The following is a 26,222-nucleotide window of genomic DNA, read 5'->3' on the forward strand; positions in this document are numbered from 1 at the left end:
TGTGGTTAAAAGCAGACCTGCTGTTCATCCTGCCTCTTCTGTGCCTCACTGTCCAACTCCTTCATCTGAATTCATGGCCAAGGGCCCCACCTTCGCACTACCACATTCATGGTTCTTTCTTCCCCTTCCTGCTCTAAAACAACAACTCAAGAACCACAGGTTTTTGGTGTTAAGATCTGGCTCTGAAACTAGTGATCCCTTCAGCTCCCCCTCAGACATGCACTGCAGGCCAGGTGTGGAGAGGAAACGGGGAAGGAGTGGGAACTCTGGTGGTGGGAGGGAGGTAGTAGCAAGGGCCATGGGTGAGCTGGAATGGGATGGAAGGTCAGTGTGTTCTTTGGGGTTCCATAAAGGTTTGCCTGCATCCCAAAGTGTAAGCCACAAATCTCCTAGGGTTGTATTTGGTGTGGTTTGTTGGAGCTTCCCTGTAATCCCTGTAACCATAGTTTTGGGCAGAGTACATCACAGCCGTGAGCATATAAGGGAAGAGACTTTTGACTATTTTCCCCTAAAATCCATCTCCTTGAGAAAAAAAAAAAAATATATATATATTTATTTAATCTGTGTGTATATCATGTATGTGTGTGTGTGTGTGTGTGAGGCGATGTGCCAAATTGATTCATGTGCAACCTCTGACCCTAGGACAATTATGAAGTTTTCAATAAACATCTCTTCTCTGTAAGGATGAGATACCTCTCTTTTTGTGTAGACCAAAGAACCCTGAAAACATATACACCCAAAGCCACACCTGCTCTAGATGGAAACACGTAATAAATCTGAAAATAAAGAAATCCATTTCCTAATTTAACACCTCCCCACCAAGAAAGAGCTAAAACAAGATTGCTTCTCTCTGCTTCTCTGAGAGCCAAGGTTGAGTGCATTTGGCTTACAGTATGTGGACAAGGCCTATTTCCAAGTCCCTAATATTTTGACAATGCAATCAATTAACTTAGTCTCGGACCAGAAATAGTATCTCATTGCAGAGTCTTGAAAATCAAAACAAGGAAACAATATAACTTTAAGCAGGGTTCAAAGCACTGACTTACAGTCACAAGCAGAACCATTCCGAGACTACAACACTCGATCTGGATGGATGGGCAATGCATTGGGCGAAACAAGCTTGGCTGATGTTTCTGGGACCCTGGAGGGGACTAGAGGAGAAGGCATTTTTCTCCCTATATGTCAGAAGATGAGCTAACCGCCAGGCAACAGAACAGAAAAGAGCTGGCTTCCTCCCTGCGGGAAAAATAAAACGGCTCCTCACTCGGCCACACAGGACAAAGCCAGGACGTGCAAGAAGCCCTCAGTCTAGGGCTCCACGTGCCTCTCCAAGGACAGAGGAGCTCACCCACGCTCAGTCACACACAGCCGGCCCACCACGCGCCTGCGGAAGGCACCGAGTTCTCCGCCAACCTTCAGCACTGGCGGCTCAGGCTCCCAGCTTGCGAGCTCCTCTTAGCACCAGCTGTCTGAGGAGGGCAGAGGGCCATACCCTCTTCCCAAGTGTCATCTCCCTTGCCCCAATGTCTACTTCTCCCCAACCACAAAGTAGAGTGTGCTTCCTCACGGTAACTGAGACATACATACACACACAGATACCCCAGATGTCACTAAGTCCCGGCGCCCCACCACCCAAGCCAAGGCCGCGATGTTTCCCCCTGGACCCCACAGCCAGGCTCCTGGACCTGGAGGCGCCCAACTCACCCAGTCCTCGAAGTGGCGGCTCCCGTTCTGCAGCAGCTCCTCAAATTGGATGGTACAGTTGGCCACGAAGTCGTCGTAGCCGATGGGGGCATCGTGGAAGACAGCCAGCTCGATCTTGCGCCCATTGCACACATCGGTGACGAACTCATCGTGCCAGGCCGGGCTGTTGGTCTTCTGCTTGGTGGCCGTTTGGCCAATGCGCGAGTCGTCCACGTTGAGGGCGATGTAGGGGTCCAGAAGGAAAGTCTGCGGCCGGGGTCCCACCGCATGGCGCAGCGACCAGGCTGTGGGCTTCAAGCTCACGGCCTCGCAGATTTTGATTTTAAGAAGGCCATTGAACACTACCATGGTCGGGGCGGGGAGTGGGAGCCGGGGTCACTCCGTCCGCCCCGAGGGCAGGAACGAAGAACCGACGCCGCGGCGCTCCGAGCCACAGGGACTCCTGGGTCCCCTCTCGCCCCACCCCACACTCTCCCTACACCTGGTAGCGCTGCGCCCTGGCGCGGGCGATTCTCAGCCAGTGCATGTATTTCCTCGCTGGGTTCCTAACGGAAAAGAGGGAGGGGGGGAGAGCTGGGGGATGTCCGTGTTTGGAGCAAGTCTCTCCCCCCCTACCACCAGCAGCACCTCCAGAAGAGGAGACGAGCTGTCGGCTTCGCTGCAAGCCGCGGAGGCTTGTCTCGTTGCCTCGCTGGCTCTCCGAGTCCGGGCTGCGGGAAGCGGGCGCCGCGCCCGGCTCTTACCTACCTTTCCGAAACATAATCCCCGGGAAATTTCGACTCCGGGAGGAGAAGGGGGCGGTGGGACGGGGCGGGGACCTGAACCGGGGGCGCAGATTTCAACCCGGATCCTCTTCGAACACCCAGCGTCTGCCTCTGACCGCGCGGGGCGGGGGATGGACCGAGGGATGTACAGTCTATCCGGAGGGATGCATGTCGAGAGGAAATGGTCCTCTTCGGAGCCAAATTTTTAAAAATCCACAAGCCACACGGCCAGCCCGGCCGCCTCCTCTTGGACGAAGACGCGCCGCGCCGCAGTCGGCGATCAGGAGGCGCCAGGAGCCGTGAATCTCACATCCGCGCGGGCTCGGGAGTCGGGGTGGCCGCCGCTCGGGCTCGGGGCGCAGGCCGGCACCGGGCGGTGCGCAGCGCGGCGGCGGGGCCGGGACTGCGACTCGGCGCGGCCCCACCTCCCGGGCGCCGGCGCCCGCCCGCCCCGCTCCCCGCGTCCCCGCTTTCGGCCGCCGCTCGCTCGCCGCCCGCTCTCCCCCTCGGTCTCTTCTCCCTCCGTCGGTGTGCGAGCGAGTCTCCCTCCCTCTAATGCAGGAAATGCGCAAAAGACGTCAGTGTGTGTGTGTGTGTGTGTGTGTGTGTGTGTGTGTGTGTGTACGCGCGCGCGCGCGCGCGTTCCTGTGTTTGGGGAAATAGAAAGTTTTGCCAGTTGGGGGAGCAATACGGGAAAAGTGAACAGAGGAGAGGACTACAGAGAGCAGACGAGCCTGCCTGGGTCTCGGCGGCGGGCCGGGGAGCCAGGCGGGGACCCCGCGCGGGACCCCGGGGAGTGGCGGCCTTGAGGGCGGGGCTACGGGCCCGCCAGTTATCCGTACCTGGTCTGTGGTCTCCGCCCGGGGACCAGTGGGTCGCGCATCTCTCCGGGCTCGGCCGCCAACACTCTTTTAGAACCTGGGGTGGAGGAGTGGCGGGGGTCGTGTTGCCGGAGAGGACGCGGGACCCTCCCCCAGCCCCACCTCTACTCGGACTCTGGCAGGCTAGGGCAGCCTGCGGAGTATTGGCCGGTCTGTCTGTCATTCTGTCCGGAGACGCTCCGCTCCACGGTGGTGGGGGAAGGGGGAAAGGGAAGGCTGTGCAAGGTTTGGTGTGTGTTTTAAAACATGTATCGTCTCTTCCCATTCTCTGGGGACGTTCTCCCTTTGGGGGTCTGCCCTGGACCGGCTGCAAGAACTTGTTGACAAGTGAAAGCTTAGTAGCTCCCTGGCTTCGTTTTGTGTTTGTTTATTCTCTACAAAGTGACTTCATATTTACTCTGGACCTTGCCTATGCCCTTTTGGGGGACAGGGCTCTGGGCAGCGCGCTGACAACGGCCGTCCGAGCTGCCCGAAAACGGGGCGCGTCCACCGGGATGGCGGGAGGTGGGGGAAAGGGGGGGGGGGCGAGTGGCTCTGTGCTAATTTCCTCCGTAACCTTTAAACTCTCGCTGGAAGCCGCGGCTGCGGCTGATCACGTGAGGCGAGCCCTGGGCTGCTGGGGAAGAATTTCCTCCGCGGGGAGCGGGGGACAGGGAAGGCGGCCCGGAGAGGGACGGCCCCGCGCCTGGGGACGCGAACCTGGGAGGGCGGGGCGGAGAGCGCGGAGGTCCCAGGCGCGGCCCTGGTTGGAACCGCCGAAGGACAGCGCTGGGAAGAGGTCATCTCCCCAACCTGTTGTGCAAACGGAAAAAGAAAACCTCGGCCCTCACCCTTGTGCCAAGTCAAGTCAGGGCGTTTGTAGGGATCGTGGTAAGCTGAGTGTTTATCTTGTGAGTCTGGTTAGCGTCGGCCAAAATTTAAAACCTACCTCTGGATCACTTTTTCTCACTGGTAAAAGGTTATCACCGCCTGTGGCTCAAAGGCTTAAAAAAGCTTAAGAGCGAAGAAGGAGGCAGTCCCCTGGAACAACGGGATACCCAGAGCGGCACACAGGTTGCAGAAATGATCAGAAAAGTGCCCAGGTGGTGGTGGCAAAACCTCTCCTAAGGCCTGCAGCCACTGCTCTCTTCCCCAGCTTTCAGGTAATTTCTTGAAGCCCAGCCTCCTAGATGCAGGGGCAGAGTACAGAGAATGCTGGTGTGTAGTCTTAGGGACAGTTGAGACCATTCACATGTTAAAAGCCAGGATATAAAAGTTGTGCCTTCCAGGGCCACTCCCACCAGCTGCAGGCATATTTTAAAGTCTGTCAGTTTGACAAAGCACACGTGGGATATCTCATTGCTGCTTACGTTTGATTTCTCTGATCATCAGAAAATTTTCCTTCTTGCTTCTTCCTTCCACCATTCTATTCTTATTCAATGCTTCCCCCTTCATAAGGCATGTGATGGGAGACACTGGCAAATAGGGCTTGATCTACAAAGGCATTTGGAAGCAGAGCCAGAGCTAGACATGAGTGAGATGCCTGACAAAGAGGCAGAATTGAAAGGCTACCAACAAACTCAGCCATCAAGATAAAAAATATTTTAATGCAATATTTTTTTTAAAAAAAATCAAAACGAATGTAGAACTCCAGGATGAACATAATATTCAAATTTTGAATAATTTTAAATATCACATTAAAAAATTATTTGTATTGCTGAGTTTATTGGCATCCCTGAAATTTTGTGCCTCACTCCAGCCCCAGCCCTGTGGGGGAGTTGAGAAAGGCACAGACTTCTTTCGTAAAGTTAGGGATTCTTGAGTGTTTCATACCTTCTCTCTACTCTTTTGTTGGATGAGTCCTATCTTGCCTGAAAACAAAAGATTGAAAGACACTGGCCAAAATCCCTCCTCTCCTGTATGTTGAACAGGAAATACATTTAGAATTAAAGACACACTAAACTTGAACTTTTTGCATTGTATTATATTCCCCCCACTTCTCCAATTTGGGCAAAAAGCTCAAATATATTAAATAGAATCTATTGCCATCTCAGTGGCACTAAGCAGTCTTAAAACCAATAACCTACAAATTTCCAACCATTTCCTTGGACCTGGGTAAGGTTGCAGGAAGGCAGCATCTGCCTCTTAGCAGACTGCTTGTTACACCATGTGAAAATCAGAATGCAGTCCCCAGATGTGACCAATCCCAGGATGACATCTCCTTTCAATTACAAGTCTTTCTGTCTGGGGGTGGAGGAAAGTGGGGTAACTAAAAGACCTGGCCAAACTTTCTGGTTTGTATTGGAAGAATATTTAAGTCAAAAGGGAGAATACTGGTTGTTTACATACAAACATTGCTAATTTCCTGCCCTTATTACAGCCTTATTTCTAAATAAATCTCTCACCATCCTCCTCTCAAACTTGGCTGAAGGAAAATATGTATCCTCTAGGGGAACCATGGAGATGCCAGATGTGAGCCTGTTTAGGGGAAAACCCTTAAATTTACCTGGGGGGTGGGGTGGGGGGCAACGGGTCTAAAATAACACTCTGCTCCAGCTTTCATGTGAAAAGAAAAACAAGCCCTTGCAGGGCAGAAGGTTTAGAATGTAAAATTCCAATCAATAATTGTTGCCAGAGTTCCCTGTTATGGCTCATGGTTACTGACCCAACTAGTATCCATGAGGATGTGGGTTTGATCCCTGGCCTTGCTTAGAAGGTTAAGGATCTGGTGTTGCCATGAGCTGTGGTGTAGGTCGAGGACATGGCTTGGATCCTGTGTTGCTGTGGCTCTGGCGTAGGCTGGCAGCTACAGCTCCTATTGGACCCCTAGCCTGGGACCCTCCATATGCCGCAAGTGCGGCCCTGATGAAACAGAAAGAAAGAAAAAAAAGACAAAACAAAACAAAACAAAATGCTGCCTACTTCATTCTTCTCTTGGCCCATGCACAGTCCTGAAAGATAGGACAGCAATGGGTGTAGACATTGAGTAAAACAGCCTTTGGATTCCAACTATGGCCCAGCTGCTTTGTGATCTTTGGGAGACAGAGAGGAAGGGAAGAAAAGATGATAGAAGAATTTAACAAAGATGATCAAAATGGTGACCCTCTCCTTTTAAAATTAAGGCTCATGGCAAAAGACGATAGAGCCACAGTCCCCAGGGCAGTATAATAAGTAGCAGATGTGGGGCTACACCGGCCTTTCAAGAAAGAGAAAGAACAACCCTTTGCCTGGGTTGCCTGGAAAGGCATCACCCAGCAGGCCTGGGCTTTTTTTTTTTTCTTTTTTTTTTTGCCATTTCTTGGGCCGCTCCCACGGCATATGGAGGTTCCCAGGCTAGGGGTCGAATCAGAGCTGTAGCCACTGGCCTACGCCAGAGCCACAGTAAGGCAGAATCTGAGCCGAGTCTGCGACCTACACCACAGCTCACGGCAACACCAGATTCTTAACCCACTGAGCAAGGCCAGGGATCGAACCCACAACCTCATGGTTCCTAGTTGGATTCGTTAACCACTGAGCCACGACAGGAACTCCAGGCCTGGGCTTTTCAGCAGGAATTCCTTCAGAGGCAGAGAGGAGAGGAAAGTGTGTTGGAGGCACCAGGAACAGAGCACATAGAGCACAGGTAGGTAAGAGCATGGTTTGGGATGAGTAAGGGACCAGGTGTACCTGGCATGTGGCAGGTGGGACAGTAAGTGGAGGTGAGGTAGTTTGGACTAGGTAATTAAGGCCTTGTAGAGACTGCAAAGGAAATGTGAAACTCCTTCCTTGAGAGACACTGATCATTCTAAAGTGGACAAGCCGCATAAGCGGAGTTAATATGTTAAACCAGCAATCGTTCCAGGATGGGTATTATTCTATTTTCTAATTTTTCCCCAAAAGACTTACCCCAGACACAGGATGTCAGAGAGACTGAAGTTCCAGTTCTGAAGATGATTAAGTTCACTCCATCTAATCAAAAATGAAACAGTTCGTGGATATTGTCGAGTGTGGTAAAGGAAGCAGGGGGCGGGGCCAGATCCTTAGACTTGCATGTTCAGGTCTGCAGCCTCCTTATTCTGCTGGTTGTTGCCATTTACAGAATGTTAATGGCTCTTGCAAAGGTCGGCCTGGTCAGGGTCTCCCATACATTCCACACATGCTCTGTGGAATAGAATTTAACCAGTTGGGCCCTGTGATGGAATAAACAGCAGCTCAGCAACACCAACACCTGGCAGGGTTCTATTGGCCCTGCCCCGGCCTAGCCCCACCTGAGCTCCAGCCCAGCTTCTAACCCTACCCTAGACTCACCCTCCTGTTGCTGGTCTATGTCTGGCCTTGTCTTAGCTCTAAATTCTGTTACAGTGACCCAGAGACCAAGCTTCCCTCACACCCTGCAAAGAGATGGCAGGATCATAGGTAACTTCCTAGAGCTTAAAAGTGGATGTGTGGAGTTCCCGTTGTAGCTCAGTGGAAACAAATCTGACTAGCATCCATGAGGACGCAGGTTCAGTCCCTGGCCTCAGTCAGTGGGTTAGGGATCCGGCATTGCCATGAGCTGTGGTGTAGGTTGCTGATAGGGCTTGAATCTGGTGTGGCTGTGGCTGTGGCTGTGGCTGGCAGCTACAGCTCTAATTCTACCCCTAGCTTGGGAACCTCCATATTCCATGGGTACTGCCCCAGAAAGATTTTTAAAAAGGGGGGTGGGGTGGGCAGGAGTTGGCCCAATGCCTCACCCTCCTCAGTTCCCCTGACCCCCGATCCCCCATCTCTCAGGTGCTATATGGAAAAGAGTATCACATACCACATCTTCTTTGGCTCTGACATTGGGCTGCATCTTGTGACTTTTAAGTGCAGAACTTAATCCATCTGTCTTCACTGAGTACCTACTCTGTTAAGAATACTGGGGCAGGTGCTCTAGGGAGGACAAATAGATATATGAGTGATTCCTACTCTAGTGGGGGAGATAGGAAGATCAGTTCAGACAGCCACTCACTTATTCAGCGCTCAGTATTGAGTGCAATGTCATTTGGAGAAACAAAGGTGATGATAAAAATGAACCTTTGTTAGTCCGGATGGGCCAGTCCATGCTGCTATAACAAAGAGTCTCCAAATCTCAAAGTCTAAAAATCACAAAGATCTCTTCTCACACTGCTGGACGTCCTTGGTGGGGTTGGCTGGCATCTCTCCTCCACATGAGCATCATTCTCACTCCTGCATCTACGCCAACAGGAAAGTCATTATCTGGAATGTAGCTGGTCATAGGCAGAGGGCAAAAGAACCTCTAGACAGTCTTTCCGGCAATTAAATAGCCCGTCTGAAGGGCTAACCTCCATTTCTGCCCACTAGCTGTTAGCTAGACCCAGTCACGTGGCCTCCCTCCCCCAAATGGGGAGCAGTGGGGTGGGAGTGGGGTGGGGAGGGAAGTTCTCCCACCTGGAGAGGTGAGGAGCTGGGAGTATTTGGTGACTAACAAGGAAGACCACCCTGGATCCTGTCTTCAAATAACTGGTGCATAGAGATAATTCAATGTAGCTCATCGTAAATGGCACATAAATGACCCAGTTAGAAAGTGCTATAGCCGTTTATTTATTTATTTATTTTTCTTTTTCTTTTTCTTTTCTTTCTTTTTTTTTTTTTTTTGTCTTTTTAGGGCCGCATATGGAGGTTCCCAGGCTAGGGGTCCAATCGGAGTTACAGCTGCCGGCCTATATCACAGCCACAGCAATGCTGGATCCTTAACCCACTGATTGAGGCCAGGGATCAAACCCGCAACCTCATGGTTCCTAGTCAGATTCGTTTCCGCTGTGCCACAATGGGAACTCCGAAAGTGCTATGGTCATTTAGAGAGCACAACAATAACAATCAGATTGGAATTAGTTTGATGCACAATGGCCCTGCGCCACTGCCTACAGAAGACTTCCAGTGACTGGAGAAACCGTCTGAGTATCAGACCAGCAGCGACCTAAACCCCCTTTCCCCTTCCCTCAATATGTGTCACCTCACAGGACCTGCAAGCAACTTCAAGACTGAATCCTCACTAAGGAGGCATTTGGACACAACAAAACTGAGACTAGTTTGTTACACTTTGCATGATCTGAGAGCTCACCTCAGATCATAGGTCTACAGTCTATGTTCTTATTCAATTCCTCTATTCAATGAGGAAACCCAGTCCTAAAGAAGTTAACTGACGTGCCACACAAGAAAAAATTTTAAATAAATAAATAAACCCAAAATACTACTTAGAGGTCAAAACCAACAGTTGCACATCCTAGTCTTAGGTTCACTGTTTGATCTGCATTGCCATCCTGGAACCAATGCAATGCCATGTCATGACAATAACTCCAATTCCCTTGTAATTCCTCAGAAACAAACAAAATTTCTACAAATCTAAGTCCAGGTTGGTTTAAATGCATCAGTTCCAAATGTAACTGACCTTGGTGAAATATGAAATTGCAGACAATAATTCTCAGGGGACTATGATATTGATAGAGTTTCCTTAAGTCTTCCTTTTTTTTTTTTTTTTGGTGTCGTGTGTCTTGAAAACAAAAGGACTTTATTATTCCTTAGCTATTTTTTCATCATCTCTCCAAACACCCATCAGATGTATTTTCAGCATATGGTTTTACGATACCTGCACCAAATGTAACAGCTGTTTCCCCAGGCTTCCTGTGGACATTTTATCAATTAGCAGAATGACTGATCTGACTGCTCAGATTAGGTTATAGATCTCTAACATGTTCTGGACATTTGGTTAATCCATTTCTACTTCTAATGTACTTTTCAGGATCAAGGAGCTGGGGCTCCAGGGCAGGAAACATGGCTTCTTGTCACCAGTATCAATCATTTAGGTAACAAATGTAAAACCAGAACTGGTTAAACTCACAGGTTCTGTTGCAACCAATATGTGATGCCGACTCCTTCTCTGCTTTGAGGCACAAATCCTGCATGGACCCGGTCCTTATTCCCCCAGCTGAAGCTATGGATCCATCTTCCTGAACTCCCCTACCACCTCCTCCTCCTCACTTTTCCTTACAGTCTGGTCAGCTCTAAGTCTCTTATTTGGTAACTACCTTAGGTCTGCCTCTTTTCTGAAAGGTCTTTAAGTTGGGAGATGCAGTATGGCTCATCTCCATACTTGCTCTCCATTACCTTGGACATACAGGTACAACTCTGCACTCTCTAAATATCTGTCACAAGGACGGCACTTTGAAATACGAAGAATGTCATAAATCGTTTACCTCGCTCCTCCTCGCCCAGATGAGCGCCATGGCTCAGCCACTCCAGGGCAACTAGGGTATGTGATGATGAAATCACTGGGAGGCTGGGCGGCAGCACCTCCGGGCCTCCGCGAGCCGACAGCGCCCTCTGGCGGACACAAGTGCGCCCAGCTCGCTTTCTCCGGTGCGGTGCGCTGACCGCCTCCGCTTCCTCTGAATCAGCGGGCTGAGGCTCCAAACGCTGGGAGCGCTAGGATGACGTTAAAAAGTTGATGGAATAGGTCACGGGGCAGACCATATGACAGGGGCCCACTGGCTTTATTCACATGCCCATCAGGAGCCAGGGACAGATGCAGTAAGCGAACACCAGCCATATGAAAATACTGTGAATACTGTGCTGTCTTTTTCTTTAAAAAAAAAAAAAAAAAAAAAACGGAAAGGATTCTGTTCCTATTAATGCTTTAGAGCAATAGGCTGTCGGTTTGCCAGTTAAATTCATCCTGGATCTAGGAAGCTCAGAAATGAAGGAGATGCAGTCCAGGTTTTTGAGGAGCTAGAACTCACAGGGCCCCCAGATGGGCCACAGAGACTGATTTTGCCTTTTTCTTGATTTAAGACGACAGGTCAGTTCCTAAAGATGAGGTAGAGGAAGAGAGATGGAAAGTGGGTATGGACATAGGGTAGAATATCAGTGCAAAAGAGAAAAAGCATTCCTGGTGGCAGGATTTCCTGCCAGAGAAGAAAATATTTAATCCAAAACTATTAAGCTTCTCTTTACTAGGCACAGCATAAAATAAGACATGCGCTCCTAGTGTAAATTTTAGTTTATGTTTCTGTGAAAGGATTAAAAAGCAACATAAGGTAATATTTGATAGATGTCTTGGTGATGGATGGAAGACATCAGTATGGGCTTCCTGGAGGTGGCAGGACCATGGGCTGTACTGCTGTGCTTGAATCAGGGTAAGCTAGTAGCTCTAACAGATACAGTCCCCAGTGTATAAAATCTCAGACACAACAGATGTTTATTTCTTGCTCATTTAACAGTACTGACAAGGTGAACAGGTCAGAGGGGAGGACCTGCCCTTCCCAGGTTTCCAAGGTCACCCGGGGGTTGTAGCCAATGGACCCATGTAGAAAGAGGAAAGATCGTATGGGATCATGGAGCCAGAAAGGTATTTATGGGCCAGGTTGATCACATCCCACTGGCTCTGACTTAGTCACATGGCCACATATAACTGCAAGGGAGGCTGGGAAACACAGTCTAGTCAAATGCCAGGAGGAAGAGGAGAGCCCGGCTTTTTGGTAAGCAGAGAGCTGTGTCTCCCCCTTGGTCCTCCCTCCTTTGCTGATCAGGACGATCCAACTGCGTTAACCCTCCGTGCAAATTTGATGCCTCCTCCACTGTCCTCATTCTTTCCCTATCTTATGTGTTTAAAACAACTATAAAGACTCTTTTCAAAGTTGTGAAAAGAGATGCAGGTGCAGGTCTGGGTCAAGATAAAGGCGATGAAACAGGAGACAGAGGGCAGTGTGCTAGGCTCCCATGTCTAGAGATGACATCTTTCAGCCCCTCCCCCTCCCTCTTGCTACCATTAACATGCTGGGTTGCCCTCATCTTTGGTGCAAGTTGTGGTGTGGGAGGAGATATTGCCTGTTGTGTCCGGGGTGGGCGCGGAAGGGAGGATCCATTCTCAACCCACAAGTGATCTAGGTCAAGGTCTTCCCTCCAGGTGATCTTGGAGATGCTGCAGTGAGTGTGGGGTGGTGAGGGAGTCACCAGGCAGATGTAATACTATTCCATACTTTGAACTTTTAAGAAAGCTTTTATATCTATCCCTCCTTTAATACTCCCACCCCCCCCCCCCCAACTACCAGTGCAGGGCAAATATTACTGTCCTCATTTTACAGATGAGGGTAAATGAAGTTCAGAGAAGGTAAGGGACTCAAGTTAACACAGGATCAGAGCCCAAAGCAGAACCTGGCTCCCTCGACGGGGCTTCCCTCCCATGGCCAGCCTTATCCCCTTTATCTGTGCATAATCAAGGCATCACTGGGTGCCTGTTCTACACTTTTTCTGGAAACAGAATCTCCAAGGAGGCCTCATTGCCCTGCAAGGCAGAGGCTATTGCTCCAGCTGAGGGGCTACTGGAGATGTCATCTCACACGTGCAAGCCATTCCACCAACGCTTATCTGTCCAGCTGGCCCGGGCAGTGTGGGCATCAAGGAAGGAGTGCTGACTGGGGCATGGTGACATGCTGGTCCAGTAGGGAAGGCACTGGGCCACATGGAGGGGCAATGGAGATATTCAAAACATGCCCTTTGCCCCCTAAAGAACTTAGAGCTATTGGGTCCCCTGCTCATTGCTTTTCCTGGGGGGGAAGAGGTACACAACTGCACCCCTCTCTAGGTTAGAGTAGCTGCCTCTCAAATTCTCATCTCACCAAAGGATTTTCTTTTAAAAGTCAGTCTTCATTCACTTGTCTCCCTTCCTCTCTCCTATCTTCTTTCTCTGAACCTCTTGCACTGCTGTTGGTAACTTCTAACAAAGGAAGCTTTTCTGGGTTGTTTTCTTCTTGCAATTGCAAACAAGCTAACCAGGAGAAGCAGCCAGGCCCCGCTAAGGCAGGCCTGTGCTGGTGGGGTGCAGGGGCCAAACATGGGAGCCCTCTTCTGGGACCCTACATTTCACAGGGAGCTTAGAAAAAAGATGGAAGCTCTGCCCGGACAGGGTCCTGTTAGCTTCAGGGTGTGGCTGCTCCTGGCCCCGCTGTGGGAGGGGCCCTGGGGTCTGGAGTCTAGCAAAGGAAGAAGGAGAAAGGCTGGCTCCTTCCCCACTCCCTGAGAAGCACATCGGCTCCTTTTCCTGACCTGAGTCCTGCACCCAGTTATTCCCTCTGCCAGGGCTCCCCGCCTCATTCCATGGGCCTCAGCTTGGCTGGCATTTCTTCCCAAAGAGATGCTCCCCCACCAGCCCTGAATACACGGGATTGTCAGTGCTGGCCATCTTGTTGGTGTCCCCCAAAGGACAGCAAAGCTAATATGGTTTAAATTTCAGCGCCCCTTTCCTGCTCCTTCCAAGGCCCTGTTCCTAATTTTACATTCCTAAATTTGTATTCTTTTTCCTAAAAGGGGCTTTTCAAATATTTAAGCTTCAGGCCCCATGAAACCTAGGTCTACCTGTGGTCTTTCCCAGGGCTTTTCAAACTCCGTGATGCAGGGACTGTGTATCTGATTCCCTGGGGTAACCCTAGGTCTAGGGCGAGGTGAGGCACTCAATGAACGCTTGTTAAATGAAAGAATGAAAGGTAGAAGGGATCCTTGGCTGTGCTTAGCAAACCAGTGGTTCTCATTAAGAACAATCAGCACTGTCACCCGGCAATCTGGACAGGCTGCCTCTTACTTCAGCTCAGGGCAGTGTGTGGTGGAGTCCCCCGTAGAAGCTCAGGGACTTGGTTCTAGGATCTTGGGCAAATCACCTGCCTCTCAACGGACCCTGGTTGATTCACGTGTAAAATGGGGTTTGTAAACAACTGCCTTATAGAATAACCATGGGCATAGGGTAACAGGTAGGTACAGTGCCCGACACTGAACAGATCTCAGAAAATTCCTATCTATACTCACTCCCTAAGGAACATTTTTAAAAAATCCTTTTTATCTCCAGCACCAAGAGCAACCCTCTCCCCCTACCGGTCCCCTTATAGACTTTTAACCAGGTGGCTGCACACAGTGAGGTTTTGGTGTGAAGGGTCCAGGCACACAGAGGGATTTGCCCTGGGCCCAACACCCCACTAAGAAGGGCCCCAAGACCAGGTCTGGGGTGCCCCTCTACACTGCTCCTTCCTTCAGTAAGACAGAGGACTGCAGGAACAAGTCCAGGAACCTGAATGAAAACACAGATAATAAGGAAAAAAATCATGTGGCTAACCAGCTTCCTCTTGCAGGTGTGGTTGAGTTTTCCAGCCATTTAACCCACCTGGAGCCCTCAGTGGCTGTAAAACAGTCATTCTTTTTTTTTGTCTTTTTTTTTTGTCTTTTTGTCTGTTGTTGTTGTTGCCATTTCTTGAGCCGCTCCCGTGGCATACGGAGATTCCCAGGCTAGGGGTTGAATCGGAGCTGTAGCCACCGGCCTACGCCAGAGCCACACAACAATGCAGGAGCCGAGCCGCGTCTGCAACCTACACCACAGCTCACGGCAACGCCGGATCGTTAACCCACTGAGCAAGGGCAGGGACCGAACCCGCAACCTCATGGTTCCTAGTCGGATTCGTTAACCACTGCGCCACGACGGGAACTCCAAAACAGTCATTCTTTATCTCTGCCTCTTAGAGAAGAAGCTGAGCCTGACCTGGTGTCGAGCCACCTGCGTACCTAAGGGTCCAGGGTTGCCAGGCGGCAGACCCCGAACTGCAGGCAGGTCCATGCTCTTGCCACCCTGGACGCAGCCTCCTGTCCCCCATCCCTCAGCACAGGATTGTTCAACTTCCCACTCGGCCTCCGTCGGCTCGTGGGAACCAGGGCACATGCCAATGCAAAACCCGACCTTCCCAACACAGCACGGAGCGTGTCATGGTGGTTTCTCTCTAACAAGAATGGAGAAGTGGGCAGTGTTTCTCACGTTTTCCTCTGGTGACATCGACACGTTCTATGTTCTTTTGTGCCAGAGCTTGAAAATTCAACAGGGGCATGAGGCAGGCGGGGAGGCAGTGGTGGTGGGGGGCAATTTACCATTTATTGCAACTCGAATTCCCCTATTTACTCCTTAAGGTGGTAATAGTAGTAGCAGTAACGTCACAACAATGTGAAGAATAAGAACAGTTAACAACTACTGGTTGAAAACTATGTGCCAGGCATTAACATATAACAACTCTTTTCATCATTAAAACAACCCACTGAAATAGGTATTACCATATTTCTCTAATTCTAAGACATGCCTTTTTAAAAATCACATCTTATAACCCATAGTAAGAGAGTAGTGTGTTATATTATAATGCTTGGTGGAAAAGATTTTTATCTGGTAGTAGTACATAAAATTAGGGTTCATTTTATAGGTTAAGCAAGTAAAATGGAGAAAAACTAAACAACACGCCGAGGGTCCCACTATTAGTAGGTGGCAGTGCCTGGATTCAGACACGAGTGGTCCAGAGTCTACCTGTTTATTTGTTTTGCAACCTCAGGCATCCTGCAAACATGTCCCCTAACAGCCATAGTCTGCCTGTCGGGAACCAGACTTATGCTGACTGCATAAAATAGGATATATATTTTTTCATTTCTACTGGTTTTAACTTATGTACATATAACCATGATTCTATTCTGTCTCTCAACAAAAAGTCTGAATTTAGAAACTGCCTAAAGAAAAACAGAAGCCACGTTAAACCTGGTTGGGTAAGCCTGTGGTAAGAGATAGGCATCAGAGATATTTCCTAGGAGAAAATCCACTCCAGTGGTTGCTTTGTATGTCTTTTGGGCTTGTGTCACTTTCCCCTTCTGGCCTCCATTTCTCCAACAGTAAAATGAGGGGCCTGTGCCTCAGACTTTCCAAACTTTTTTTGATGATGCATCTTTAGTATTTTAAACATTTAAGCATAACATCTTCAATATAAATTTCCTCTTTATTTACAAAGCGTGAAAAGTACTTGTGTGTGTGTGTATGTATCTCTTTGTGTGTGTATGTACACTTCTGTGAATTTTGTTTTATGGCTGCACCTGCTGCATATGGAAGTTCCCAGTCCAGAGGTCGAATCAAAGATGCAGCTGCTGGCCTAGATCACAGCCATGGCAACACTATTTTTCTTTAGGAAAATAGGGACATTTTTATTTCTTCATTTCCAATGCATATGGCTTTTGTTTCTTTTCCCTTGCCTTATTCACTGGCCAAGACTTCAGCACAATATTGAAGTGCAAGTACAATACTGAAGAGAGATCGTGAGCGTGGTCATCCTTGCCTTTTTCCTGATCTTACAGTAGGTTTTTGTAGATACACTTTATTAGGTTAAAGGATGTGTCCTTATATTCCCAGTTTGATGAGACTTTTTTTGGTCATGAAAGGTTGGAATTTGTCAAATGCTTTTACTGCAACAACTGTGACCTATGCCGCTGCTTATGGCAAGGCCAGATCCTTAACCTACTGATCGAGGCCAGGGATCAAACCTATATCCTCACAGAGACAATGCTGGGTCTTTAACCTGCTAGGCCACAAAGAGAACTCCATACATCTCTGAATTTTGACACAAGCATAGATTTGTACAACCACCACCACCATCATCATTACAGAACAGTTTCATCTCCCCAAAAGTTAATATTGGTGAAATTCTGCCTCCTGTGTCTCACCTCTGGCAACCCCTGATCACATCTTCATCCCAACAGTGTTGCCTTTTCCAGAATGCATATAAATGGGGCCATGTGTTTTGAGACTGGTTTCATTCACTTAGAAAAATGTCTTTGAACGTCATCCATGTGGTTAAGTATATCAATAATTTGTTCCTTTTTATTGCTGAGCAGAGATTCATTGAACAGATGACTATGTTTTACCTGGCCGTTCACTCACCAAGGGCACTTAGAGTGTTCCCAGTTCGTGTGTGTGTGTGTGTGTGTGTGATTATGAATAAAGCTGCTATAAACATTCACGTACAGGTTTTTATGTGAGCATTAAGTTTTCTTTTCTTAAGGCTAAGTATCTACGAGTGGGACTGCTGGGTTATAAAAGTAAATACATACTTAACTTTATAAGAAACTGCCAACCTGTTTTCAGAATGTACCATTTTGCAGTCCCACAAATCTACCTTGAGAGTTCCTCTTTGATTGTTTTCCCGATGGAATAACTTCGATTAATCTGTCGTCAAGATAATTGTCATTTCACTCTGCTATTGAGCCTCTCAAGTAATTTTATTTATTTATTTTTTGGCTGCACCCACGGCATGTGGAAATTCTGGGCCAGGGGTCAAACCTGTGTCACCACAGTGACAAGCTGGATCTTTAACCGCCTGAGCCATTGGGGAACTCCTCAAGAGATTTTAAAATTTTCCTTATTGTGTTGTTCAGTTCTAAAAACTCCATCTGGCTCTTCCTCAATGACTCTATTTCTCTGCTGAGACTTTTTAAAATCTTTCCATTTGTTTTAAGAATATTCACATTTATTTACTGGAGCATGGTTACAACAGTTCCTTTAAAATCTTTTATGATTTCAACATCTGTATCATCTAAAAATTGGTATCTGTTGATTGTCTTTTCCTTTGTTATTGAGCTATTCCAGATTCTTCAGAAGTTGAGTAATTTTAGACTGGATTCGAAACATTTAAATTGGGAGTTCCTGTCGTGGAGCAGCAGAAGCAAATCTGAGTAGTATCCATGAGGATATGGGTTCCATCCCTGGCCTCACTCTGTGGGTTAAGGATCTGACATTGCCATGAGCTGCGGCACAGGTCATAGATGAGGCTCAGGTCCCACGTTGCTGTGGCTGTGGTGTAGGCCGGCAGCTATAGCTCCAATTCAATCCCTACTCTGGGAACTTCCATATGGAGCCGGTGAGGCCCTAAAAAGCAAAACAAAATAAAATATTTAAATTGACATTTTAAAATATCACGTTGCTGTTGCTGTGGTGTAGGCCAGCGGCTACAGCTCTGATTAGACCCCTAGCCTGGGAACCTCCATATGCCACAGGTGTGGCCCTAAAAAGCAAAAAAAAAAAAAAAAAAAAAAAAAGAAAGAAAGAAAGAAAGAAAGAAAGAAAGAAAGAAAGAAAGAAAGAAAGAAAATTCTGTCTTAATTAAATCTCATGGAGGATATCAACTTTTTGTTTGTTTGTTTTAACAGGCCTGTTAAGTTCAGGCCACAGGGGCTAATTTGCCTTCTATGAGCTATGATTTCAACATCTATTCAACTTTCAGAGACTTTGCTGTTCTATTCAGATCTGTCCCACATCAGGGTCACCAGTGACCCGTCTGAGATGTGTGTGGATCTTCTCTTTAGTTCAGTTCTCTAAGTCTCTGGTATGAATTTAGGGTCATTTCCATGCATGTGCAGCTCAGGCACGAGCCCAAGAATTGACATATACTTTACAGAACTCCTTTCCTGAGCTGCCTTTTGTCTGTTTTCCAGGGATCACCTTTCCTGGTCTTCTGACTTGAGATATCCAAAGGTTTAATTTTCCTATTCTGACAGTTACTTCCTGAGAGAGAGAGAGAGAGAGAATCTCCACTAAATCATGAGTATTTCTAGTTCCACTGTGGTTTTTTTTCCCCTTCATATGTCTGCTACCATTTACTTTCAGCTTCTCCAAGCTTTCTGTCTAGTATTTAGTTGCTTACTTCATCTTGTCAGAACTGGAAGCTCCAACCACTGTATAGTTACTTTTTAATAAATTTTAAATATGTACTATTTTATTATGTAAAATATAAATAATGAAATTTTAAAACAATGAGAAAAGCTTTCAGTTTCAACAAAAATGAATAACAGGGACAGGATTTACGCTCCCATCAAAACCACCATAAAAAGGACAAAATATATGAAACAATGATTTTTTTTCAAGATGCTGGGTGTCAGACAACAATGAACAGTGAATCCCTTTGGAATGAGAAACAGACAAGGTAAGCCTTGTGACTGACCAATCTTAATGCCTTAAGAGAATTTCCAGGGAGTTCCCATTGTGGCACAGCGGAAACAAATCCGACTAGGAACAATGAGGTTGTGGATTTGATCCCTGGCCTTGCTCAGTGGATTAAGGATCTGGCGTTGCCGTGGGCTGTGGTGTAGGTCGCAGACTTGGCTCGGATCTCGAGCTGCTGTGGCTTTGGCGTAGGCCGGCAGCCACAGCTCCAATTAGACCCCTAGCCTGGGAACCTCTACATGCTGCAGTGAGGCCCTAAAAAGACAAAAAGACAAAAAAAAAAGAGAGAGAGAGAGAATTTCCAGGCCACGGTACAGTGAGGGGAATATAGACAGAGTCTGGTAGACTGTTATCCTGAGGAGGTGGATCTGACAGTCTGATGAGACCACAGTGTCCACAGCTTGTATGACAAAGTACTGGAGAGGTGAGAACTATACAGAAGAGTAACTCTGGAGAAGCTACTGTGGATTGGTGGAGAGGGCCTCCTCAAGTTCTCATCCATGTATAGATTAGCATATGTATGTGGGGAAACTACTACTTGCCTGGGTAAGAAACATCTAAAAGGATTAGAGGGAATAGTGCCTGGTGCCAGGAATACTGTCTCTTCCCACCAGCCAGCATGAGAAACCTTATCATTCACAGTGCGTCAAACAGAGTAATTAGAAGGACCTTCCATTACGAGTCAGGAATAGTTAACCCTAGGCTGAGCACTGTGCTATCGCCACATAACAATTAAAAACAAAAAAAGACTCAATTTCAGCAGACATTGGCACAACATTGTAAATCAACTATATTTTAATAAAAAATGAAGTATAAACTTAGCTATTAAAAAAAAAAGACTCAAAAGAATCAAGCTATTTCCAAATAAACTATTTCCCAGAACAAAGCTTAAGAACACTGAAGGGAAAACACAAATCCCCACTCTGCAACAAGTTAAAATTCACAATGTCTGGAATCCACTCAAAAATTACCAGGTTTGTGAAGAAGCAAGAAAGTATATACTATAATGAGGAGAAAAATAAATCAATTGAAATTGATCCAGAACTCAGAAATGTTAGAATTAGCAGATAAAGACATTAAAAAGGGAGTTCCTGTCGTGGCACAGTGGTTAATGAATCTGAGTAAGAACCACAAGGTTGCAGGTTCAATCCCTGGCCTCACTCAGTGGGTTAGACCCCTAGCCTGGGAACCTCCATATGCCGTGGGAGCTGTCCTAGAAAAGGCAAAAAGATTAAAAAAAAAAAAGACATTAAGATGGTTATTATAACTGAATAGTATATGTTCAAAAGGGTAAATAGAGAATATTAAAAAAGGACCCATATCAAATATCTAGCGATATGAACAATATATATCTAAGAAAAAAAGTACATTGAAGGGATTAATGGCAAATTAGACTGTAGAAGAAAAGGTTGAATGAATTTGTAGACAGAGCAATAGAAATGATCCAAAATGAAACACGGAGAGAAAAAAAACTAATAAAAAGGTAATCACAGAGCTGTAGAGCAATTTTAAGCAGCCTAATATGTGTGTACTTGGAGCCTTGGAAGGAGGGGAAAGAGTGGGAGAGACAGAATAAATATTCAAATCCAACACACTTCCTTCTTTTATTTTTGAAATTTTAAATGTAGGCAACTAACTTAAAAAGTAAAAAGTTACTGCAGGCCAGACATGCCAGTAGGCTGCCAGTATGACTTAATGGTGTGAGTAAGAGAGACTATATCAGCAGTACTATTACATACTGGGGCAATAGGTTTTTCCCCCAGGGCTTCATTGCCCAGACTTTGACTCTTATCAGTGCTGCTTAGTGAATAAGATGCCTAGTGTCTACTTAGTCTTTTGATGGAACTTGAGATAGACTTGAAAGACAAGACCAATAAGAAGACAGGAACAATCCAAAGCAGTGTCACTTATATAGTATTAAATGTAAATATACACCTCGCTGGTATAGAGCTAGTGAGAGGTGTGTTCCTGGCTCACTCAAGGGCAGGGATTTCCCCCTGAAAATTGCCATTTTGACTTTTCCTCTGAATTTACCTGTAGGTCACAGGTTCAAAATCAGGCTGGGTCAGATATGGCTAAGTTCCTTGCAGTCTCCAAGCCGATTTAAATGCAGATCAGAATTCTCTAGATTTTTGGATCGAACCTGCATCCTCATGGATACCAGTCGGGTTCTTAACCTTTTGAACTACAACGGGAACTCCAAAGTAGGTATTTTTTGAAAAAATACTGGAAAAAAATTTCAGTGGCAATTCATTTAAATGCCTTCTTCCATAGCCTCTTGCATTTCAGAAATATCAGAAGTTCCAAATGCTTTTTTGAGTCTTCCAGCCAAGTGCTGAAACTGGGTATGTTCCAGGTGGTAGAGCAGTATGCACAGCAGGGATCAGTCCTACATCTGTGGCCAGAACAAGGGTGGCTTACATGGAGTGTGGATACTGGTGTTTGTCTTCCAACAACCACCCACCAACCCCTGCCTCCTTGTTGGGGTCGTTTTGTACTGTTATTGATGGGAAATTATGTGTTTCTCAGTGGCTTGGTCCTCTCCACTCCCTCAGCCTCAGGAGCCGGTTCCTGATCAGTCTAAGGCTCTAAGACATAAGGAAGCGTTAAGTCCTGCCCCTTGCCTGGGATTAGTTGAAGAATGAGTGTCACAAAAAACTGTACAGTGAGAGGTGGGAGTGAGGGAATCTTCTGGGGACACTTTCTGAGGAGAAAATAATGAAAAGAAACAGTTCCTTGATAGTGTCTAAAATACCACTACTAGTGGTTATTTTTCCTTTGGAATTAATCATTGCCCATTTCTTTTAGGTTAATGTATTTACAATGAATGCAAACCCCCCTGGGAGTAGTAATACTTGGCCTCACATTGTTGTGAGTTAGTGGGTCAGCTGTCTAAAAGGGTGTGAGTGGTGAAGTGGGTTGCATAGTGGCCCCCAAAATATGTCTACATCCTAATCTCCAGAACCTAGTTCTTGAAACTGTAACTGTCACCTTATTTGCAAAGAACAGTCCTTGCAAATGTAAATCAGTTGAAGACCTTGAGGTGAGGAGATCATCCTGGATTATCTGGTGGACCCGAAAGCCAGTGACAAAAATCCTTTCACGAGGGAATCAGAGGGAATTGATAGACTCAGAGAAGTAGGTGACATGAAGACAGAGGCAGTGAATGGGGTAATGAATGAAGCCACAAGCCAAGGAAGACAAAGAATGCTGACAACCCCCAGAAGCTGGAAGAGGCAGGGAAGGACTCTCCGCTAGAGCCTCTGGAGGGAGTAAGCCCCTGTGGGCACCTTGATTTCAGATTTCTGGCCTCCAGGCTGTGAAAGAATACAATGTCTGGTGCTTTAAACATCCTGGTTTATGGTAATTTATTGCAGTAGCCACAGGAAACTAAGCGAGGTGGCCTGAGTTTGCTGAGTGTTTAAGTGAAATCAAGATCCAGAAAGGGAAGCCTGCAGGTCACGAAGAGGAGGTCACTGACTTCACAGGGTCGGCCTTTCTTCAGAGTCCCAGCCTTGACCCTACGTGGCCCAGTTAGCCTGTGCCTTGTCCATACTCAAGGACAAATTTGTAACTCCTAGTCACATATTTCATCCCGACTCTGGCTGTGGATGTTGCGCCTCGCCTGGCTGTTCTGTCTTTCAGATGCGCACCCTTGGGCACAGGAAGTCAGATCAAACAGTATGGTAGATTGTTCAGTACACACTTTTCTTCTTCCTGGGGATACAACTCCGAGGGCCCAGTCTCTCTAAGAGCCTTCCAGTTTCCATGACAAAAGGACACGTTTGGGAAACTCATTCCTCCGGGTGAATCTGCCCAGGGAACCCAAATAGTTGCAGACGCTGGTGGCTGGGAATAGAAGTTGGGAGCAAAACCACTCATGTTTGTTGTGCAAGTACCATGTGCCTGGCCCTGTGTTGGGTGCTTTACATACATAACCTCATTCAATCATCATTAGAGTCACGAGGTAAGTAGTAGTAGTATTCTTTGCTTTTTTTTTTTTTAAGGGCCACACCCATGGCATATGGAGGTTCCCAGGCTAGGGATCAATTCTGAGCAGAGCTGTAGCTGCCAGCCCATGCCACAGCCACAGCAACACCAGATCCGAGCCTCATCTATGACCTACACCACAGCTCATGGCAATGCCAGATCCTTTAACCCACTGAGCAAGGCCAGGGATTGAACCCATGTCTTCATGGATACTAGCCCGGTTCTTAACCCACTGAGCCACAACGGGAACTCCTATTCTTTGCATTTTTATGTGGGGAAACTGAAGCTCAGTGGGGACAGACATAATATCACACAGCTCCTAAGAAACGGGATTAGAGGCAGTCCCTTTGGCTCCAAAGCCCATGTTTTCTTTTTTTTTCTTTCTTTTTTCTTTTTTTTTTTTTTTGCTATTTCTTTGGGCTGCTTCTGTGGCATATGGAGGTTCCCAGGCTAGGCGTCGAATCGGAGCTGTAGCCGCCGGCCTACGCCAGAGCCACAGCAACACAAGATCCAAGCTGCGTCTGCAACCTACACCACAGCTCACGGCAATGCCGGATCGTTAACCCACTAAGCAAGGGCAGGGACCGAACCCGCAACCTCATGGTTCCTAGTCGGATTCATTGACCACTGCGCCACGACGGGAACTCCCCATGTTTTCTACATAAGCTATTGCTACCTCCCTGTGGAAGTTAGAAAAGCCTAAAGACTGAGGGTAAAGAATGAGGGAGAGATACTTTGGATGACTGCTTCTCTGTCACTCTCCCCAGAGGCAGCAGGATGTCTTCAGAATCCCCTGAAGGGAGCAATCAACCCTCTGATGAAATGTGTCTGGGCTCAGTGTTTAAAGAAGAAATGCCAAGCGGAATATGAAATGACACAGAGCTTTAACAGGGCTCTCTGGAGACACAAGCTGCTCAGTGACCCTGGGACCACAGATCACTCAGAAATGAAACAATAAGAGTGGCTGCTTAGCTCAGGCTTTGGGGCTTGTTTCAGTCTAGGTCTAGTGAGCAGTGTGGGTGTGAGCCAAAAGTCCATTTGAAAAAGGAGGCAGCTCTATTGACCTCTCCTCGTCCACTTTCCCCATGCTCCAATCCACCTCCCCTCAGCCTGCAGAACATACTGCCCTGGAAAAGGTATATTCACTCTGTTTGAACTGGGCCATTAACTTTCGGGTGGTGTCACTGGGATCAGAGCCAGTGTCTTTTCCCTCCACTCTGCAAGAAATGTCCCAGTGAGCGCACCAGCTACACTTTTTTTTTTTTTTTTTTTGCTTTTTAGGGCTGCCTCCATGACATATGGAAGTTCCCAGGCTAGGGGTCAAGTTGGAGCTACAGTTGCTGGCCTATACCACAGTCACAGCAACACAGGATCCAAGCTGTATCTGCAACGTACACCACAGCTCACGGAAACACTGGATCCTTAACCCACTGAGCAAGGCCAGAGATCGAACCCGCATCCTCATGGATAACAGTCGGATTCGCTTCCACTGTGCCACAACAGGAACTCCATCCACCAGCTACCCTCTTAAGAGAAAAAGTTAAGCTTACCATAAAGAATGTTTTTAACCCCTCAATTTCCTAGTTATTATCACCGGTTTCTCTTTTGCACTCCGTGGTTTAGGCAAATGATGCTTCCTTTTCATGGCCTATCTTCCCTAGGAGATAACTGTCCTTTTCTGGGGAAGGAAACTGTTCAAATGTCTGATTTTCACTCAAGCAACCACACACTTGTTCCTTCAGTTTATACACTTAGTTCAGAAGAAGTAGGTGGAAGGCTTTCTCTGAAAAACTATGCTGGGAACACACATAAAGACTGGTCTCTCCTTCCCTGGTCTGTTTGCTCCATTTAGCTTTGGAGTTTACCAAAATCTCCTCTGGTCACTGCCCCGGCAGGATCTATTTACCTGCAGTTCAACTTTCCTTATGACATTTCTCTTGGAACTTGGGCTGGATCTCGGTTCTAAGTGCCTGCCTGATCGGTTACCAGCTGTATGATTCCAAGTGAATCACTTCATGGCTCTGAGCCTCTGTGTCTTGGGCTGTACAAAAGAGGCCGGTCATCCCTGCCACCTACTCACAGTGCTGATCTCAAACAAGAGATCAAACAATGTAAAAGCACATTGAAGACTCTAGAAGCCTGTGTGGAAGTAGATAATATCATTGTGAAAAGGCTCAGCTATCCCCTCATGCTCAGCTCAGCACTGGTCAGGGGGCCTGAACTCCAGTAGCTTATAGTTTGAGGTGGAAAGGAAAACTCTTTATATCCATTTACGCTAACAGCTCAGCAGTGGTCCATTCTGAGTTGCTATTAAATATCCTAAAACCGTGGGGTGGGGGTGAGGGGGATGCCTTTGGAAGTCCCTAAGGAGACAACCTTTGTTCCCATGTAGGAACCTGCACAGCAACATTTCGGACCGTGCCATCAAGAGTCAGCTGAGACCCTTCTGTTAACTCTCTTTGACATCCCCTTCTCACGTGGGTCAGTTATGAATGTTAGCAAATGCTTCATAAGTAAAAATCCTAACCTACGTCTACCCTTTCTTTTTCTCTTCCTCCTGGGGTCACATGGAGAAGGTCTGCTCACTCCTTCTTAGGCTGCAGGATACTTTCTTTTTCAGGTATCTTATTGTTAGTATATAGAAATGCAACTGATTTCTGTATGTTGGTTTTATATTCTGCAGCTTTACTGAATTTGTTGATTAGTTCTAACAGTTTTTTGGTGGAGTCTTTAGGATTTTCTACATATAAGATCACAATATGTGCAATCAGAGATAATTTTACTTTTTTGAATTGGGATGCCTTTTCCTTCTTTTCTTGCCTAACTGTTCTGGCTAAGACTTTCAGTGTGATGTTGAATAGGAGTAGTAAGAACAGGAACCCTTATTTTGCTCCTAATCTTAGAGGAAAATCTCTCAACCTTTTACCTTTGAGCATAATATCTGCCATGGGGTTGTAATATTCGGCCTTTATTATGTTGAGGTACATTCTTTCTATATCCAATTTATTGAGAGTTTTTCTCATGAAAGGAGGTTTACTTTGTCAAATGCTCTGTCTATATCCACTGACATGACCTTATAATTTTTTCATTTCATTCTATTAATGT

At 46.9% G+C, this 26,222-nt stretch overlaps 1 protein-coding gene across 1 annotated transcript in view; it reads right to left on the bottom strand.

Moving 5' to 3' along the window:
- Nucleotides 1-3,033, bottom strand: part of PRKCE (protein kinase C epsilon) — a 514,416-nt gene extending 511,383 nt beyond the window's left edge. The window contains exons 1-2 of the mRNA XM_047782147.1: nt 2,452-3,033; nt 1,705-2,249 (exon numbers count right to left, since the gene is read on the bottom strand). Of these exons, the coding sequence (XP_047638103.1) occupies nt 1,705-2,052 (348 nt within the window). The 5' untranslated portion in view covers nt 2,053-2,249; nt 2,452-3,033. The remainder of the gene's footprint in view (nt 1-1,704; nt 2,250-2,451) is intronic.
- Between the last annotated feature and the right edge of the window lie 23,189 nt (nt 3,034-26,222).

This window comes from Phacochoerus africanus, chromosome 5, assembly GCF_016906955.1.
Source record: "Phacochoerus africanus isolate WHEZ1 chromosome 5, ROS_Pafr_v1, whole genome shotgun sequence".
Taxonomy (NCBI): Eukaryota; Metazoa; Chordata; class Mammalia; order Artiodactyla; family Suidae; genus Phacochoerus; species Phacochoerus africanus.